The sequence below is a fragment of the Malaclemys terrapin genome, chromosome 9 (genome assembly GCF_027887155.1).
Source record: "Malaclemys terrapin pileata isolate rMalTer1 chromosome 9, rMalTer1.hap1, whole genome shotgun sequence".
NCBI classification, from domain to species: Eukaryota; Metazoa; Chordata; order Testudines; family Emydidae; genus Malaclemys; species Malaclemys terrapin.
This window is the reverse complement of record NC_071513.1, coordinates 36,715,078-36,733,690: the sequence shown is the minus strand read 5'-3', so window position 1 is coordinate 36,733,690 and position 18,613 is coordinate 36,715,078. Positions and strand designations below refer to the sequence as shown.

At 45.3% G+C, this 18,613-nt stretch overlaps 1 protein-coding gene across 6 annotated transcripts in view; it reads right to left on the bottom strand.

Annotated features, from left to right (window-relative positions):
• The window catches only part of DIAPH2 (diaphanous related formin 2), an 869,427-nt gene that overhangs the window by 210,350 nt on the left and 640,464 nt on the right, over positions 1-18,613 (bottom strand). For all 6 annotated transcript variants that reach the window (XM_054038969.1, XM_054038972.1, XM_054038973.1 and 3 more), the window contains one exon: positions 14,404-14,569. In XM_054038969.1, the coding sequence (XP_053894944.1) occupies positions 14,404-14,569 (166 nt within the window). The remainder of the gene's footprint in view (positions 1-14,403; positions 14,570-18,613) is intronic.

Genomic DNA, 18,613 nt, shown 5'->3' with positions numbered 1-18,613 from the left:
CTACCACAAATCTCTGATTAGAAGCGCTGGGGCGCACAAACACCTTAAGTGGAGCACTCACAGGGACAGCACTCGAAGAAGAACAGCTTTTTGTCTCCCTCAGTACATCTCTGCAGACCTCTTGATAGGGTTTTGGGTGGTGCGGACATTCACTGGATGTTCATTGACAGTTGGTAATGTCAGGAGGTTGCTAATAAAAAATCTGGGCTTGAACTGGATAGAACATATAGATAGCGATGTGAACACCTCAAGGGACATGCCTTAGTAATGGGCACAGAAATGGGGCACCATCTCCAGAGCACCCATTTCCCTTCTCCAGCTGTGGCCCAAGGGGGATATCTCAACTGGTGTGTATATGTGCCTGCGCGTACATGTGTGCACTGGGAAGAGTGGGGGGATGACAAAGCTGGGTCTGTAGGCACTGGGACCTACAATAGTATGCTGGATCATGAGGACTTATTTGCTGAGTAACAAGTTAATTCTCAGGTTTTAAATTGTTTAACAAAAATTGTAGCCACATGGCTATCCAACTACAAAAGCAATTTCTCCTCCCTTGGTGTTCACACCTCAACTGCTAGCAGAGCACCTCACCCTCCCTGATTGAACTAACCTCGTTATCTCCATACTGATTTTTATATCTGCCTCTGGAAATTTCCATTACTTGCATCTGAAGAAGTGAGGTTCTTACCCACGAAAGCTTATGCTCCCAATACTTCTGTTAGTCTTAAAGGTGCCACAGGAGACTCTGTTGCTTTTTACAGATTCAAACTAACACAGCTACCCCTCTGATACATGTATTTAATCTGTATTCTTATAGAGATGTCTGAAGAGGGAAGAGCAGAGTGGCACAAGGCAAATAAAAAGTTTATTACCCTAGCCTAATCTCACCAATCAAGGTATTTCCATAGCCTTATCCTTTAGCCAAATGACTCTTCACTTTAAAATGAAAGATTAATGGTGCAGTCTGAAGTTTATAAATCTGAGAAGAGTCTGGGAAAAACTTTGATTTAAAGCAAAAAGAAAGAGGAGTACTTGTGGCACCTTAGAGATTAACACATTTATTTGAGCATAAGCTTTCGTGGGCTAAAACCCACTTCATCAGATGCATGCAGTGGAAAATACAGTAGGAAGATATATATACACAGAAGATTTGAAAAAAATGGATGTTGCCATACTAACTATAACGAGAGTAATCAGTTAAGGTGGGCTATTATCAATTTACTGCCCTCCCGCCGCAGTGCAGCAAAATCTACAAATAAATATATGTATTTTTGAGTGTTTATGAACAGATATAGATATCCATCTCTCTAAATAAACAGAGAACACGAGAGGGACATGTCATACAATATATCTACAAATTGAAGTGCCTTGCAGATCCAGAACTCTGGAGAACCCTTCTCCCTTTTCTGGGGGCATTAGTATCCATGAAGCAACATCCTTTAACTCCCCATATGTGGTCTTGAGGAAAGAACGGAAGAACTGAAGACAGGAGGCAGCCAAAGACTTGAGCTGGCAGGAGCAGATGAAGAAGCCTTTTAAGCAGCAGTTGTCTGACACTGATGACATCAGAGTGCTGGGTACAGTTTCGACCCTGACTGTTCTTATAACAACTTGAATAATGGAGAGGAGATGACACCAAGCTTGGAGAGGTTACAAGCACTTTGGAGGACAAGATTACAATTCAAAATGATCTTGATAAATTGGAGAATTGGTCAGAAATCAAGAAGATGAAATTCAATAAAGGCCATTGCCAAACCACTGCATTTAGTAAGGACAAATCAAATGCACAACTACAAAATGGGGAATAACTGCCTAGGCAGCAGTCCGGCAGAAAAGGATCCTGGTATTATAATGGATTACAAATTAAATGTAAGTCAACAACATTATGCTGTTGCAAAAAAGAGCAAATGTCATTCTGGGATGTATTAACAGGAGTGTTGCATGTAAGGAATGAGAAAGGACAGTTACCTATTCCGTAACTGGCGTTCTTCGAGATGTGTTGCTCCTGTCTATTCCACAGTAGGTGTGCGTGCTTGCTTGCCACGTGCACCAGTGCCGGAAGTTTTTCCCTTAGCAGTACCTGTACTGGGGGAGCACCACAGCAACCCCTGGAGTGGTGCCTGTATATCGCGCTATAAGGGGAGCCGCGGGCTCCCTCCACCCTCAGTTCCTTCTTGCCCGACAACTCCGACAGAGGGGAAGGAGGGCGGGGTGTGGAATAGACAGGAGCAACACATCTTGAAGAATGCCAGTTACGGAACAGGTAACTGTCCTTTCTTCTTCGAGTGATTGCTCCTGTGTTTTCCACAATAGGTGATTCCAAGTAATATCTGTTGGAGGTGGGTAGGAGATCATAATGGTTCGGGATGAAGTATTGCCCTGCCAAACCCGGCATCATCCCTAGACTGGGAGATAATCGCGTAATGCGAAGTAAATGTGTGAACTGAGGCCCAAGTGGCCACCCTACAAATGTCCTGGATGGGGACATGGGCGACATAGGCAGCTGATGAGGCCTGAGCCTCGTAGAGTGTGCCCTGACGATCGGTGGTGGAGAAATCCCTGCCAAATCATAGCACGTGCGTATGCACGAGGTGATCCAGCGGGAAAGCCGCTATGTGGAGATAGGCTGCCCCTTTGCCCGCTTGGCCGAGGCAATAAAGAGCTGAGAGGATTTCCAGAATGGCTTAGTCCAATCCAGATAAAACACCAACGCCCTACGCACATTGAGCATGTGGAGGTGGCATTCCTCGTTAGAGGAGTGGGGGTTAGGACAGAGCACTAGAAGAAAGATGCTCAGATCCATATGGAAGGCGGAGACCACCTTCGGGAGGAACACTGGGTGTGGGCGGAGCTGGACTTTATCCCTATAGAAAACCATATAGGGGGGTTCTGAGGTTAAGGCCCTGAGCTCTGAGACACATCAGGCCGACGTGATCGCCACGAGGAAGGCCACCTTCCACGAGAGGAGTGACCAGGAACACGTGGCCAGGAGTTCAAAGAGGGGCCCCATGAGATGGGACAAGACCAGGTTGAGGTCCCATTGTGGCATGGGGGGGCCTAGCGAACAGAAACAAACGGTCAAGACCCTTCAGAAACCGGGAGGTCATCGAGTGGGAGAAGACAGAGAGGCCTTGCACTGGCAGGTGAAAAGCCGATATGGCGGCTAGGTGCACCCTGACTGAGGCAGGTGTCAGTCCCTGGGCCCTAAGGGATAAGAAGTAGTCCAGGATAAACTGGAGAGGTGCGGCAGAGGGGGAGACTTCCTGCTCACTCGCCCACCTAGTGAACCTGGACCACTTCGCCACGTACGTCCAACGCGTGGACGGCTTCCTGCTTTCCAGGAGGACTCGCCTTACCTGCTCCGCCTCATTCAGCCACAGAGCAACCACGCTGTCAGGTGGAGCGCGGCCAGATTGGGATGGAGGAGGCGCCCCCCGTCCTGGGAGAGGAGGTCTGGGCGGATCAGTAGCCCCCTTCGGGGGGCCACTCAGAGGTGTAGGCAGGGCCCATACCAGTGCTGGCGGGCCCTCGCCGGGGCTATGAGAATGACTTTCGCCTTGTACATTTTCACCTTCTGAAGGTCCTTGGCGATGAGGGGGAACGGGGGAAAGGCATAGAGGAGCTGGCTCGACCAGCTCAGGAGGAATGCGTCAGAGATCGCGCCTTCCCCACCCTTCCCCTGGAGCAGAACAGGGGCCAAAGCTGGTTCTGTCGGGTTGCAAACCGGTCAATCTGGGGCGCTCCCCACTCTTGGAAGAGCCGGTAAGCGACCTCCGAGTGGAGCGACCACTCGTACTGGGGGGAGAAGACCCTGCTGAGGTGGTCTGCTTGCGTATTGCGAATGCCTGGGAGGTGAGCCGCCCTCAGGGAGATATCGTGGGCTATACAGAACTCCCATAGATTCAGGGCTTCCCGGCAGAGGGTTAGGGAGCGAGTCCCGCCTTGCCTGTTGATATAGTACATGGCAGCAGTGTTGTCCGTGAGGACTTGGACCACCCTGCCATAGAGGTGAGTGAGGAAAGCCACGTACGTCAATTGTACTGCCCTGAACTCCTTGACATTTATGTGAAGGGACAAGTCCGGGGTTGACCACGTTCCCTGGGTTTGCATGTTCCCTGTGTGGGCTCCCCAGCCGAGGTCCGAAGCATCGGACATCAGGTCTATGGACGGGTTGGCCTCCCTGAAGGGAACCCCTTGCAGCACATTGCTCGGGCAGGACTACCATAGACGGGAACCCAGTATCGGGGACGGAACCGTGAGAACCTTGTCCAGACCATCCCGAGCTTGGGAGAATTGGGAGGCCAGCCATATCTGGAGGGGCCTCATACGGAGTCTGGTATGGCGGACCACATAAGTGCACGCCGCCATGTGCCCTAGAATCCGAAGACACGCCCTTGCCGTGGTCACCGGGAAGGCCGTGACCGAGGCGATGAGATCCCTTAGGGTCTCGAACTTGTCCAGGGGAGAGAGGCCGTGGCCCTGGAGGAGTCCAGCAGGGCCCCAATGAACTCTATGTGCTGAACGGGCACTAATGTTGATTTGGTCTCATTCACGACCAGGCCTAGATTGGTGCATGTCGACAGGAGCAGGTCTACGTGGGACTCCACTTCGAAATGTGACTCCCCCTTGAGGAGCCAGTCGTCCAGGTAAAGGAAGATTTGTACCCCCTCCCGCAGAGGTAGGCCGCCACCACGGACATGCATTTCGTGAAAACTCTGGGAGCCGGGGATAGGCCAAAGGGGAGGACTGCAAATTGGTAGTGGTCCGTCCCTACCATGAATCGGAGGAAGCGTCTCGTGCCCCTCGAAAATATGGACATGAAAATATGCATCCTGAAGGTCCAAGGCCGCATACCAGTCCCCCGGGGCCGGGGAGGGGATAATAGAAGCCAGGGACACCATTCAGAACTTGGAACGGGTTAGGAACCTGTTCGGGTCGCGCAGGTCCAGAATGGGCCTAAGACCCCCTTTTGTCTTCAGGATCAGGAAGTATCGGGAGTAGAACCGTTTGCCCTGGAACTGAACTGGTACCCTTTCCACCGCCCCAGGTGAAGCAGCCGGTCCCACCTCCTGACGCAGGAGGCGGACGTGGTCTGGGTCCTCGGGGCCATCATGGAGGGCGGGTGATTTGGCGGGGGTGAGGTGAACTGCAACACCTAGCCCTTGGAAATGGTACTGAGGACCCACTGGTCCGAAGTTATGCAGGACCACACCCTGAGGAAGGTAGACAATCGGTTGCAGAACACAAACTTTATTAATCAGGGCGTCTCCCTGGCAACAGGCCCGGTGCCCCTCAGCCAATAGTCAAAACTGCCTCTTTCCCTGCCTCTTGCCCTTAGAGGGTCCAGGCTGCGGGGCAGAGTGGGACTGCCGCTGAGACCTACACTTCTGGTCTCTGGGTCTTTTGTACAGGGGCTCATAGCTGCTCCTTGCAGGTTGAGCCGCCGGAAGCAATTTGGCCTTGTCCTTAGCCGGGGACGTAGAGGCCCAAAATCTGCAAGGTGGTGTGGGAATCCTTCATCCCATGCAGCCTGGCGTCCATCTGGTCTGCAAAGAGCGCCTTGCCATCGAACGGGAGGTCCTGCATCAGAGATTGGGCCTCCGTCGACAGCCCGGACAACAGGAGCCACGATGCCCTGCACATGGCGATCGCGGAAGCCATAGAGTGGGCCGCCGAGTCAGCAGCATTGGACGCCGCTTGCAGGCCCGCTTTAGCCACCGCTGACCCCTCTTCCACCAGAGCCTTGAAGTCCTTCCTGTCCCGGTCCGGGAGGAGGAGCTCAAATTTAGGCAGAGACTGCCACAGGTTGAAGTTGTACCTGCTCAGTAAGGCCTGGTGGTTGGCTGGAAACTAGCCGACGAATAAAATTTTCTGCCAAAGGATTCCAGTCTCCTGGCGTCTTTGTTTTTGGGGGTGGGCGCGGGCTGGCCCTGACGCTCTCTGTGGTTTACCGATTCCACTATGAGCAAGTTGGGTGCCGGGTGGGAATAAAGATATTTGTGGTCCTTCGCCAGCACAAAGTATTTCCTCTTGGCCTTCTTCGAGATTGGGGCCAAGGAGGCGGGAGTTTGCCACAGCGAGTTCGAAATGTTGGCAATACCTTGGTGCAGAGGCAGGGCCACGTAGCCCTGTGCCGAGGGAGACAGGACATTAAAGAGGGAATCAGACGGACCCTCCATCTCCTCGGCTTGCAGCTGGAGGTTGGATGCCATCCAGTTTAGCAGGTCCTGGTGTGTCGAAGTCCTCCTGCAGGACCGATGGCGGAGGCACAGCTATGGTGTCGTCGGGTGCCAGGGAGAGGGCCCGCACGGAGCTGGGCACCTCAGTCGGTGCCAGGGCGTTGAGATCAAGACCAGAGTCCTGGCACAGGTCCACCGACTCGAGACCTGCCGACTTGTCCCGTGGGTGGCCGGAGGAGGCCGATGGAGCCTGGGACGCTCCGGCGACCGAACGGGCCTCCGTTTGGGCTGGCAGCAATGGCCACGATGCCCACTGGCACCACTGTCCTTGCCACGGGGTCCCCTGCCATTGGGTCGGCTGAGTGCACGATGGCAATATGTGTCCTGGCGGAATGGCGCGTACCGAGGATGGGTGGACAGGTGCTGAGGCCGAGGTCGCCGAAGAACGCTCGGTGCCCCGGGAGCAGTAACAGCAGTGTCTGTGACGTCGTCTCCCTCGGGACCAGGATCTCGACGTCGAGGAACGGTACCCATGTGACGAACTGCTTCAGTACCCGGGACAGCAACGCGAAGCCCGGTGCCGTGAGGCCGAGGTGCCCCGAAGGGAGCCTCTGGTGTGACGTCTAGTGGAGCAGGAGCTGGAACGGGAACGCCGACGTCTGTCCCGTCAAGAGTGGCTCCGGTACCCACGTTTCGCAGGTGAGTGTTCCTGGTGCCTATCTCGGTGCCTACACTCGCTGGCAGGTGGCGTAGAGAGTCCCTGCAACTCCTGTCCCGACGGCGGCTCGGATGGCTTGGCCGGTGTCGAGGGTGGCCGGGAGCTGTCAGAAGAGCAGCCACTGCGTGCCGAGCGGTGCGGGGAGCGATCCTCGCAGTGGGAACTGCGGCTGCCCGGAGAGGTCTGGTGGGCACCCAAAGGAGGCTTGCCTTGCGACCTAGAGCCCGTACTCATTTGCGAGCTTGGGACGGGCAGAGACATAATGTCCTTCTCAGCCTGCACCGCCTCCGGCATCGATGGCATCAGTACCAGTGGGGATGCTTGGGCCGATAGTACCGGGCTGTTCCGCTCCACGCGAGTCGGAGCTCTTGAGCCCAGGGGGGACCGAGGCCTTCCCAGTGCAGGACCAGCGCCCCCCTTATCCTTATCGCAGTGTCGTTGCGAGGCCGGGCCCTTCCCTTGCTTTTTGGAGGGAGAGCGGCGCCGACTGGTCGAAGGGGCCTCGCTATGTACTGACGATGCGGTGGCCGGCGCCGAGTCCAATCTGTGTACCGGTGTTGGGGCCAGCGCCGACTCCATCGGGAGAGCTCGAAGTCTAAAGTCTCTCTCCTTCTTGGTCCTTGGCTCGAACGACCTGCAGATCTTGCAACGGTCGCTAATTTGAGTCTCACCCAGGCAGCGAAGACACTCAGCGTGAGGGTTGCTCTTGGGCATAGAACGGCGACAAGAGTTGCACGACTTGAAGCCTGGGGCACGGGCATGCCCCGAGCCCACTCTAACAACTGAAGGACAATCCACAAACAGTACCACTAAGGTCGAGAAGAAGGGCTGCAGCGGAGCTGGAGCACAAAGTTCCGACTACCTTCACTGGTGGCAAGAAGGAACTGAGGGTGGGGGGAGCCCACAGCTCCCCTTATAGCGCAATATACAGGCGCCACTCCAGGGGTCGCCACGGTGCTCCCCCAGTACGGGTACTGCTAAGGGAAAAACTTCCGGCACTGGTGCACGTGGCGAGCACGCACACCTACTGTGGAATACACAGGAGCAATCACTCGAAGAACTAATTATTTGCTCGATGTGGCACTAGTGAAGCCTCAGAGGTTGTACTATGTCCAGTTTCAGACTCTTCACTTTAAGAAAGATGTGAATAACCTGGAAAGAACCCAGAGGAAACCAAGAACAACAATAACAAAAGATGTTTAGAAAGCATTACACATGAGGAAACGTTGAAAGAACTGGGCCTGTTTAGCCTAGAGGAGAAAGCTGAAGGGGAATGGTAACAGACTTTAAATATGTAAAATGTTGAAATAAAGAGTATGGTGATCAATTGTTCTCCATGCCCACTGAGGGTAGGACAAGAAGAAATCAGCTAGGTTTGTAGCCAGGGAGATTTAGGGTAGATATTAGGAAAAAATCTAACTATAAAAACAGTTAAGAATTAAAACAGGATATCAAAGGAGTGGTGAAATCCCTATCATTACAAGTTTTTAAGAAAAGGTTAGACAAACACCGGTAAGAGATGGTTTAGGTATTCTTAATCCTGCCTCAGCATGAGGGATGGACTAGATGACCTCGAGGCCCCTACCAGCCATGCATTTCTGTGATTCTTTCTCCTGTGCAGATTGGCTGTTTACTCCAACCCTCTTCCATCCAGTCTCTTCCCCTCAGCCTTGCTCCACCTCTCCTCCATGCTCCTGTCCTTGCCTTCTCTCACTTGCCCTATCCTCCCTCTCTTTTGCAGCCACTCTCTTTCTTTCTCTTTCCATTTAGCTAATTCTCTTCCAATATAATCCTACCAAAGGATTTAAATAACAAGCTCTCCAAGCCCCACATCCCAAAAAAATCATGAAACAAACATGATGTTAGTTAACTATCACTGTTCATTCTGTTTCTGTTACATCCTTTCCTTCCTAATCTTCATCTCTCTTCTCTCTTTAGACTTAGGGCTTGTCTACATAGACATACACAGTTTGAAGCAAATTGGGGTGTAAATCTACCCGGCCTTAGCATGCTGCACACTAAGTGTCCATCTGGACTCTGCTGCCACACACTAACAATTCATAGACTCATAGACTTTAAGGTCAGAAGGGACTATCGTGATCATCTAGTCTGACCTCCTTCACATTGCAGGCCACAGAACCTCACCCACTCACGCCTGTTCTGGATCCCTCACCTCTGGCTGAGTTACTGAAGTCCTCAAATCATGATTTAAAGATTTCAAGTTACAGAGAATCCACCATTTACACTAGTTTAAACCTTCAAGTGACCCGTGACCCATGCTGCAGTTCCTTAGTACACTTCAGTCTACTCCCATTTCAAAGCAGGGTACACTAAGGAGCTGTTAGTGCAAAGCAACAGCATCCAGATGGAAACTTTACCCCAATTTGCTGCGGACTAAATGTCTTTGTAAACAAGCCTTAAAGGACCAGATTTTTACATAGAATTATGCACCTAACTCCCATTAGGTGCCTAATTCCCTAAAAAAATAGTGCGCACTGGGGTAAGGATGGTCTATTACTCCATGTTTGTGCAGTGTGTAGCACAAAAGTGTCCCGTTTTTGGTTGGCCTGTAGGTATTGCTTTAGTTTTTATTTATTATTTGTATTAAAGGAAAATCCATAAAACCTGACTTTAACATTCCAATATACTACTGTTGGTTTACACTGGACATTTAATTAAATTATGTAACAGGTGAGGTTTATATTTATGGTAAATTCTAAGGCCAAATACTACCTTAGAAATACTCACAAAGATTTGTGTGCACACACTTGAGGGCAGAATCATGTTTAAAGGGAACATAGTGCATATAGAGCAAGTATAAAATGACTGCCAATGTAAATGATTGAAATAGTCTGCACAATTTTTATTTGACCACTTTTTGTATTCAAGGAGAAACATTTGCAAATGTGTGAATTATACACATGTATATAACGTCAATCAAAGAATTATAGTGAAATTGGGATAAATAAATAAATAAGGTTGTCCAGTGATTAAAAAAATTAACTGCACTGTTAAACAATAATAGACTAAAATGTAAATATTTTTGGATGTTTTTGACATTTTCAAATATATTGATTTCAGTTATACCACAGAATACAAAGTGTACAGTGTTCACTTTATATTTATTTTTGATTACAAGTATTTGCACTGTAAAAAAATAAAAGAAATCATATTTTTCAATTCACCTAATACAAGTACTGTAGTGCACTCTCTTTATCATGAAAGTTGAACTTACAAATGTAGAATTATGTACAAAAAACTGCCCTAAAAAATAAAGCAGTATAACATTTTAGAGCCTGCAAATCCACTCAGTCCTATTTCTTGTTCAGCCAATCACACAGACAAACAAGTTTATTTACATTTGCAGGAGATAATGCTGCCCACTTCTTGTTTGCAATGTCACCTGAAAGTGAGAACAGGCGTTCCCATGGCACTGTTGTAGTCGGCATCGCAAGATATTTACATGCCAGATGCACTAAAGATTCATATGTCCCTTCATGCTTCAACCACCATTCCAGGGGACATGCATCCATGTTGATGACCGGTTCTGCTCGATAACAATCCAAAGCACTGCGGAGCGATGCATGTTCATTTCCATCATCTGAGTCAACTGCCACCAGCAGAAGGTTGATTTTCTTTTTTGGTGGTTTGGGTTCCGTAGTTTCCGCATCACAGTGTTGGCATCTGAATAAGATGCCAAGCAGAAGGTTGATTTTCTTTTTTTGGGGGGTTCTGTAGTTTCTGCAATGGAGTGTTGCTTTTTTAAGATTTCTGAAAGCATGCTCCACACCTCATCCCTCTCAGATTTTGGAAGGCACTTCAGATTCTTAAATCTTGGGTTGAGTGCTGTAGCTATCTTTAGAAATCTCATATTGGTACCTTCTTTGCGCTTTGTGAAATCTGCAGTGAAAGTGTTCTTAAAATTAACAAAATGTGCTGGGTCGTCATCAGACTTCTAGAACATGAAATAGATGGCAAAATAGTGGTAAAACAGAGTAGGAGACATACAATTCTCCCCCAAGGAGTTCAGTCACAAATGTAATTAACACTTTTTCTTTTTAAAATGGCATCATCAGCAAGGAAGCATGTCCTCTGGAATAGTGGCCGAAGCATGAAGGGGTATACGAATGTTTAGCAGATCTGGTATGTAAATACCTTGCAATGCTGGCCACAAAAGTGCCATGCGAATGCCTGTTCTCACTTTCTGGCAGCATTATCTTCTGTAAATGTACACAAACATATTTGTCTTAGCGATTGGCTGAACAAGAAATAGGACAGAGTGGATTTGTAGGCTCTGAAGTTTGACATAGTTTTGTTTTTGAGTGTTTGAGTTATGTAACAAAAAAAAATCTACATTTTTAAGTTGCACTTTCAAGACAAAGATTACATTATAGTACTTGTATGAGGCGAATTGAAAAATACTATTTCTTTTATCATTTTTACAGTACAAATATTTGTAAGAAAAATAATATACACTTTGATTTCAATTACAACACAGAATACATATTTCCTATGTGGGTAAGACTACAAAATATCCAAGATGCTGTTGTAAAGTAATCTAAATCCTGCATTTAGAATCAATGGGAGTTTTGGGTGAGCAGAGAATGCAGGATGTGGCACTAAGGGTGAAATTCAGCCCGCAATCAAGTCAATGGTAGTTTTGTCATTAACTGGAATGAAACAAAGACTTATTTTCAGTTGATATTTTTATCTATTTGCTCTTCATTATTCCCTTTTAAAATGCCTTCCACACAGAAATTATGGCTTTTTAAAAAAATAATAGGTCTTTCCCTCATTTCACACCTTTGTTATGAGTTATGTAGTCTCTCTCTTTCCTTAGATATAAATTTAACTTTTTTTCGCTTGTTCTCAAATGTGTTTACAGTAGTTATAATATAAATACACATATATTGTATTTTAATTATTCATTATTAAATGCAACATTATTAGAAATAGTGTTAAGTTAATGTACACTGGCAAAACTGGAAAAGAAAAATTGTACTGGATAAAATTAACAACTGAACACAAAAGTTTTGCAGTCATTTCTTTTTATAAAGTGCCATACTACTCTGAAAAATGCACCTTTACACTAAATAGATCTGCTTCCTGCACATGGATACATTTACAGACAGATCTGCTGATTTCAGGAACAAAAGTGCCTTTTATTAGTGCTTCTTACTATATTAGCATTTTACACCCAGTGTTGCCAAGATGGAGTGAGCTGGAGGACTCTATTCCATTTATTACCAACATAATCAAATCAGTTACATCCATGCAAAACTACTGAAGAAAATATGTTTCCCACAGGTGTCACGGGGGGAGGCAGGAGGATTCATAATTTGAAAAGTGAGATAGCACGAGTGTAACTGAAGGCCAAGTCTGAGGCCTGCTGAGTCTTTATTACTAGAAATGATGACTGAGAAGGAAAGACCCCAGCTCAACTCTATGATCATGGGTGGAGTTTATAGGGGCTATATTTGAGATATCTTTTTTCTTGCAAAATGAACATCTTTGATATGTATATCAGTGAGAAAAACATAGAACTCCAAAATAAGATTCTTACAGAATTACTCTTCAGAGAAGAACCACACTTTATACATGTGGAAGTAGAATTAATGACATTTTCAGCTCCTCCTGGTTTAGTGAAGCTATATAATAGTTTTTTTCTATTTTCAGTTCAGTTTGAAAGGTCACAATTTTTTACATTTTTATCCTTAGCAGAGTTTAGCACAGCTTATTTTAGTTCTCTCTTCTCCCAACTGAAAACACAAATATCATAATTTTCTTCTTCCCACTAATGGTAGAGTCCCCTCGAAAGCCACATGCTTTTGTAAAACTAACCACTTGGCTTAAAACTTCTGAAGAATAAAAAGACAAACCAATTATAATGTATTTTCCAGAAATTCACTGCTAAGCACTGAAGAGTAAAAAGACATTCTATGTCTAAATATCCAGTAAGTCTGAAGGAAGATTAAGTAGTAGGGTTTAAACAAAATAAAAATGGGATTTCCCACTGTAATGTGACTTCTAGGAAATGCAAGGGCAAATATCCACTGAAGTCCTATGTACTTTCACCGGAGTTAAATACACACATCTGAGGACAGATTTTGGCCATAATGCTTAATCTTGTTCATCTGAATACAATCTCCAGATCAGCCTACTTTTCCTCTAGCTACTGTATTATTTGGGTAGAATTCAGGGCCGCTCCAGGCACCAGCGTAGCAAGCAGGTTCGGCGGCAATTTGGCAGCGGGGCCGTCAATCCCTCTCGGAGCGAAGGACCTGCCTCCGAATTGCTGCCGTAGAATGAAGTGGCGGTAGAGCTGCCGCCGATTGCGATCACAGCTTTTTTTTTTTTTTTTTGCTGCTTGGGGAGGCAAAAATGCTAGAGCTGGCCCTGGTAGCATTACTTATTTCAGGTGCCCAACTTTAAGCTGCCACATTTCAAAATTTTATCATGGGATTTCAGGAAAGATAGATGCACGGATATATCTCATTATACTTGCTGTTGTTCGTGACCAATCTTCATACTGATGTACTAGTGGAAACTTCCTATTATAGCAGCATTGAATAAATGACTTAGGAAAATGAACAATTTTAACTGTATTACAAATAATTAAAATGTGCTGTAGTTAAAGTTTAAAAAAATTAAGTTTATGTACTAAAGTTATGCTTTAAGAGCAGTTTGCATCCACTATACTGAAAATCCTGATAGTTAATGAATTAAAGCTTGTTTCTGGCAATATGGGTCTATATGGATCTACGTTCTACAGCTGTGTGGTAAATGGCTAAGTAGTATTGATAAGTCAAGGCAATTTGACTAGTCCCTGGAGGCACAGTGTGATGTTCTGGTCATCTCTTTTCCCTACCGGATTCCCTACTTACATGTCATTTTGAAAAAACAAAATTATTAAAAAAAAAAATACAAGTCAGACACATCGGTTGGCTGGGAATAATAGAATTTAGGTCCCAAAGGAGCTTTGGGGGATTCCATTAATCAGAGATATAAAGCTTATATTGAAGGTTTCTAGCTTTTTGCCTCCTAAACTGCAATATTCTACCAAAAAGCTTAGTCTCTAGATTTCAGAATGATGCAAATGTTGGCATCCCCAGTGACAACCATGCAGGTTTTTTATTTAATATTTTTCAAACATAGACCTGCCTGAGTTTTTTTGTGCATGTGTTAAATGTGCGGTATTTTTTCTCAGTTTGTTTTTTAAACAGGGAAAAGAAAATTTTAATGCATATCTGAATAAGAATCAAATCCAAATGTGGTTTTATAAGAATTATGAACTAACAGGTTGGAACAGAGGCCTGCAAATCAATAGCTCTCGATGAGAAAATAATGTAATCTGTTTCTAAACTGTCAATTAACCTGTCATTCTCTGTTATACGATCAAAACACACAGTCTATTATATCAATGAGCACTTGGGGAAAAAACAACACTGAAAAGTTTGAAGCAGAAAACAATAATGTTGTATCATTGTTTTGTCAGTCTTTACTTACCAAGAACATAGTTCGGAAGTTGCTTAGATCACCAAAAAATTCCTCCATAGTTGTTGCTTTGGGATCAAAGGTAAAGTACTCTCCCAAATTCTCATATAACTTGGTCATGTTGTTATGCATGTTGGACAACTTTTCATACTGGTCTTGGGCGCTCTTAGTAAAGCTGTAAGTTTGCGTTAAGGAAGATCATGCAAATATAACCTTCTCAGTGTTAAAACAAACAACAAAATAGCACAAAAATTAAGATTATATTCTCATTTAATCGATATTGCTCTATAATCCAACCTGATATTTACTGATTTTATTGGGGTGGGGGAGAATTATACGTACTCAGGAACATTTCATCACTGGTTTGCAAACTTCCCCTTGTTATGGCCTCTCGTCTGATGGTGAAGATCTTCCTGCTTAGTTACCTGAAAAAAGTAATACTAGACAGTATTAGAGAGAAGTTGAAACAATCCTGCCATAAAGCAATGACTGCTGAGCTAGGGTTGCCATTCGTCCGGATTCCCCCGGACATGTCCGGCTTTTTGAGCTAAAAATAGCGTTCGGGGGGAATTTGTAAATGTCCGGACTTCCCCCCCACCCCTGCAGAGCGCGCCCGGCTAACAGGGCAGCCGGCCGGATGGTGCCACTTACATGGGGCTCCGACAGCCAGAGAGAGCCCCTGCTCCTCTCCCCTGCAGCAGAGATCACTCCCTCCATCCCTCCCTGCATTCGCAGATCGCCTCCGGCAGTCTGGAGCTCCTCCCCCGCTCCTCCTCCCCTGCTGCCCGGCATGCCGGGACGAATGGCTCAGGCCATTCCTGAGCAAGTTCACAGAGACATTAGGCAAAGGCCAACAACAAGGGGGCCAGGGCATTGGAGAAGGGGCAGGGAGGTGTTGGAGGGGGCAGTCAAGAGATGGGGGGGGTCGGGAGTTCGGGGGGGGCTTTCTGGGGGAGGCGTGGATAAGATTTTGGGCAGTCAGGGTACAGGTAGGGGGTAGGGTCCTGGGGGGCAGTTAGGGTGTGGGGGGCTCTTAGGAGGGGACAGTCAGGGGACAAGGAACAGGGAGGCTTAGGTGGGGGGGGTTCTGGAGGGCAGTTAGGAGCAGGGGTCCCAGGAGGGGGCAGTCAGGGGACAAGCAGGGGGAGGGCTGGGAGTTCCGGGGGGGGGAGCGGGAAATGGGAGGGGCAGGGGCGGGGCTAGGGCAGGACAGGGGCGGGGCTCCTCCCATCCTCTTTTTTACTTGCTGAAATATGGTAACCCTAGCTGAGCCCCATTTTGCCTCTGTAATGTCAATGTGCCCTCCATGGGCATAGGATTTTATATCCATTTGCACTGAATTGCATCTCATCACCCATAGCCAACTATTGAACTAATCTCTCACTTTGCGGTGTGATTACATCCTTCTGTGTGTTTATTATAGCTCCAATTTTGAACACTGTTAAATTTACATTACACCAAATACCCCCAAAATAAAGACAAAGTAGCAATTTAGGGTGCTGAGAGGTGGAGATTTTTCACTATTTTTTTTCTTTTAAAGATTAGTTGGTTTAAAAAAACTTCTTGAAATCCTAAGTATTCTGGACTAGCAGGAAGCATCAAGCATAACAAGACAAGCATTACTGCCTAAAGAAAGACTAGATGCTTTACAACTATGTCAGAAGCGGCTTGCTGGACTACATTTGAGAATCACTACTTGAAATGTGCAACATTTACAACAATGAACATAAAATAGCTAGTGCAAATGGACACTTTAAATTAACCCTTAAGCTGTCAATAAGACACTCATTAATTTGAAGTCAGAGGTTCAAAAAACAAACACACACTGTCCTTGGATGTGGTAGAAAACGTGAGTGATACAAACAATAAAGAATTAGAAATGATATAAAAATTGTCACTCTCTCCTCAAAAGCAGATTGGGAATGAAATGGTAGGGATGTTTACAGGACTCAAGAATGCACAGTATCTGCCCATTGTTTAAAATGTCACAAGTCTGTTGTATGCTGAAGTATACTGCACATATTTATTAGTAACTGAAGAGGGGCTAGAAATCAAGTAGAAATCCACTTGACCTTCACAACAGCTTTCATTAAAAATTTGGTATAATTATCACTTCAAATGAAAGGAAGTCATTTTATATGTAAACACAATATAATCTATTTTCAGAAAAACATATCCAAGAATATTTATTGGTTAACACCAGTTATTAAGGGAAGAATTAATAGAGAGTTTCTCCCTTCCTCCCCCCCAAAGGTTATTAACAGCTTCAATACACTTCTCTCTTTTGTTGTTTGTTTTAAGATCAGGCACCTCTACCTTTAAAACTGTTAGCCTATGGTTAAACAAGTTCCTCTGACCCAGAACTTCAGTTGATGAAATTGCTGTGTTGTACATAAAAAAACACCCAACCCACAAACCAAACAATCAGACAGAGAAGTAATCAAGTTGTGACACCCATGAATAAAGGTAAGGAAATCCAGGCTGAAACTCAATTCTTAACATTTCCATTATACTTAGGTACTGGTGATACCTCAAAAGCCTATGCAATCTTAGAAACCTCATGCAATGCAATACCAAAGTGAAAAGTGCTCTATCGAAAAAAGTTCTAATATTTTGCTTGAATTTTCCTTGTTTGTGACTAAGTGAGGGAATCAAACCCCTCACTTAAATACAGCATTCTAAGAACAACATAGAGAAGTCCATGCAGGAGAGACTACCTCTTTCTAGGCAACCTATATTTCCAAACCATCTCAAACATATCAATTCTATTTCATCTTTCTTCGAAGCCTTTCAATGGCTTTTAAGACTAATTTTACTGTAAATCATATGCAAATATTTTTTGGAATGAGGGGAAATGACCATGTAAATTTTATTCCAAACTTGCTGGTACATCGAAGATGTATTTTCCTGCTGTATGTACATTACTGCTGCAACTTAATGAGTGAAACACTCTAAGGTTTGAAATAAGAACTGCATTTATTGATAAACTGCGTGTCCAACTTGGGGCACCCTTTTGGTCTAATCCTGGCATTTTCTACATTTTTAAACTTAACAATACTGAGTGTTATGCAGTATATAAATTGTTACAGAAGAAAAAAATTCCACAGATGTACAAACAAAAACATAACCTCTTTTTCTATCACTGACAAGATACTTCAGAGGTATAAGTAGTATGTCAAAATGCTAGAATGCATGTTTCCTTACCAAACAAACAAAAAATAAAATCACTATTATCTGCAAACAAAACAAAAAAGAGGAAAATTGGTTAGATTACAAGGTGGATGAGACATACCCACAAAGTTTGTTTACAACAGAAACCTGGGCATAAAAACCACCATATTGAAGAAGCAAATGGGCTATTTATGGTCAATTTTTCGCAACTATTACTTATGTTCCACCGTGCCCTGCCTATACACTGTATGTATAATTCTTATCAGGAAAAAATGACTAAGACAACTTAAACTATACAAGATTTTCTTTATAAGGTCTTGAAATGTTCAGGATGCTCTTTGTATTTTATAGAGTGCTACATAATGTTTTTTCCTGCTAGTTTCTAACATCCATTGACATAAAAAAATATAAATCAGTAAGATGGGGGGAAAAGGTGCATCTTAATGTAGTATAAACTAATCACATTTTTAAAATAGTAAAAACTTCCATGCTAACCCTAAACTAGAGGTTGTGAGCCTTTTTTAGGTACATATATATCAGCAATGCCTACTGTTTTCCGATTCAGTTGTTCACAATTTACCCACAGTGGAGCTTGGACTGCTACAAACTCTCATTTTACATAAGACTGTGATTTGGAGTAGCTCTGTCTCCACTAAAATTTAGGATATACACAAATGAATGAGAGGTTGGCATTGACAATGCATCAGGGCCTAGCACATTTGTGGGCAGCAATGGCACATTCCTGGATTGAGGGTTTCACACAGCCTAGAGAATTTCTTATTAAAGCCTAAATTACCTTTGCTGGTACACACATTAGTGGCTGTGAGCCACTGTCCTTAACAACCTATTCAGCAAACTTCTCTTGGGAAAAAATATACGTTAGCCTACACAATTCTACAAGTTCCTTCTATCCTCCCCTTAACAAAATAAGCTGTGGGAGGACTGTGGGAATGGAATTCTTCTTCCGCCAATGCAGTGGGCAGGAAAAGGGACACTTCTGCAGCCACTCCTACAGCCATTGGGCTTCAGTAGCAGCCATGGTCCATAGAAC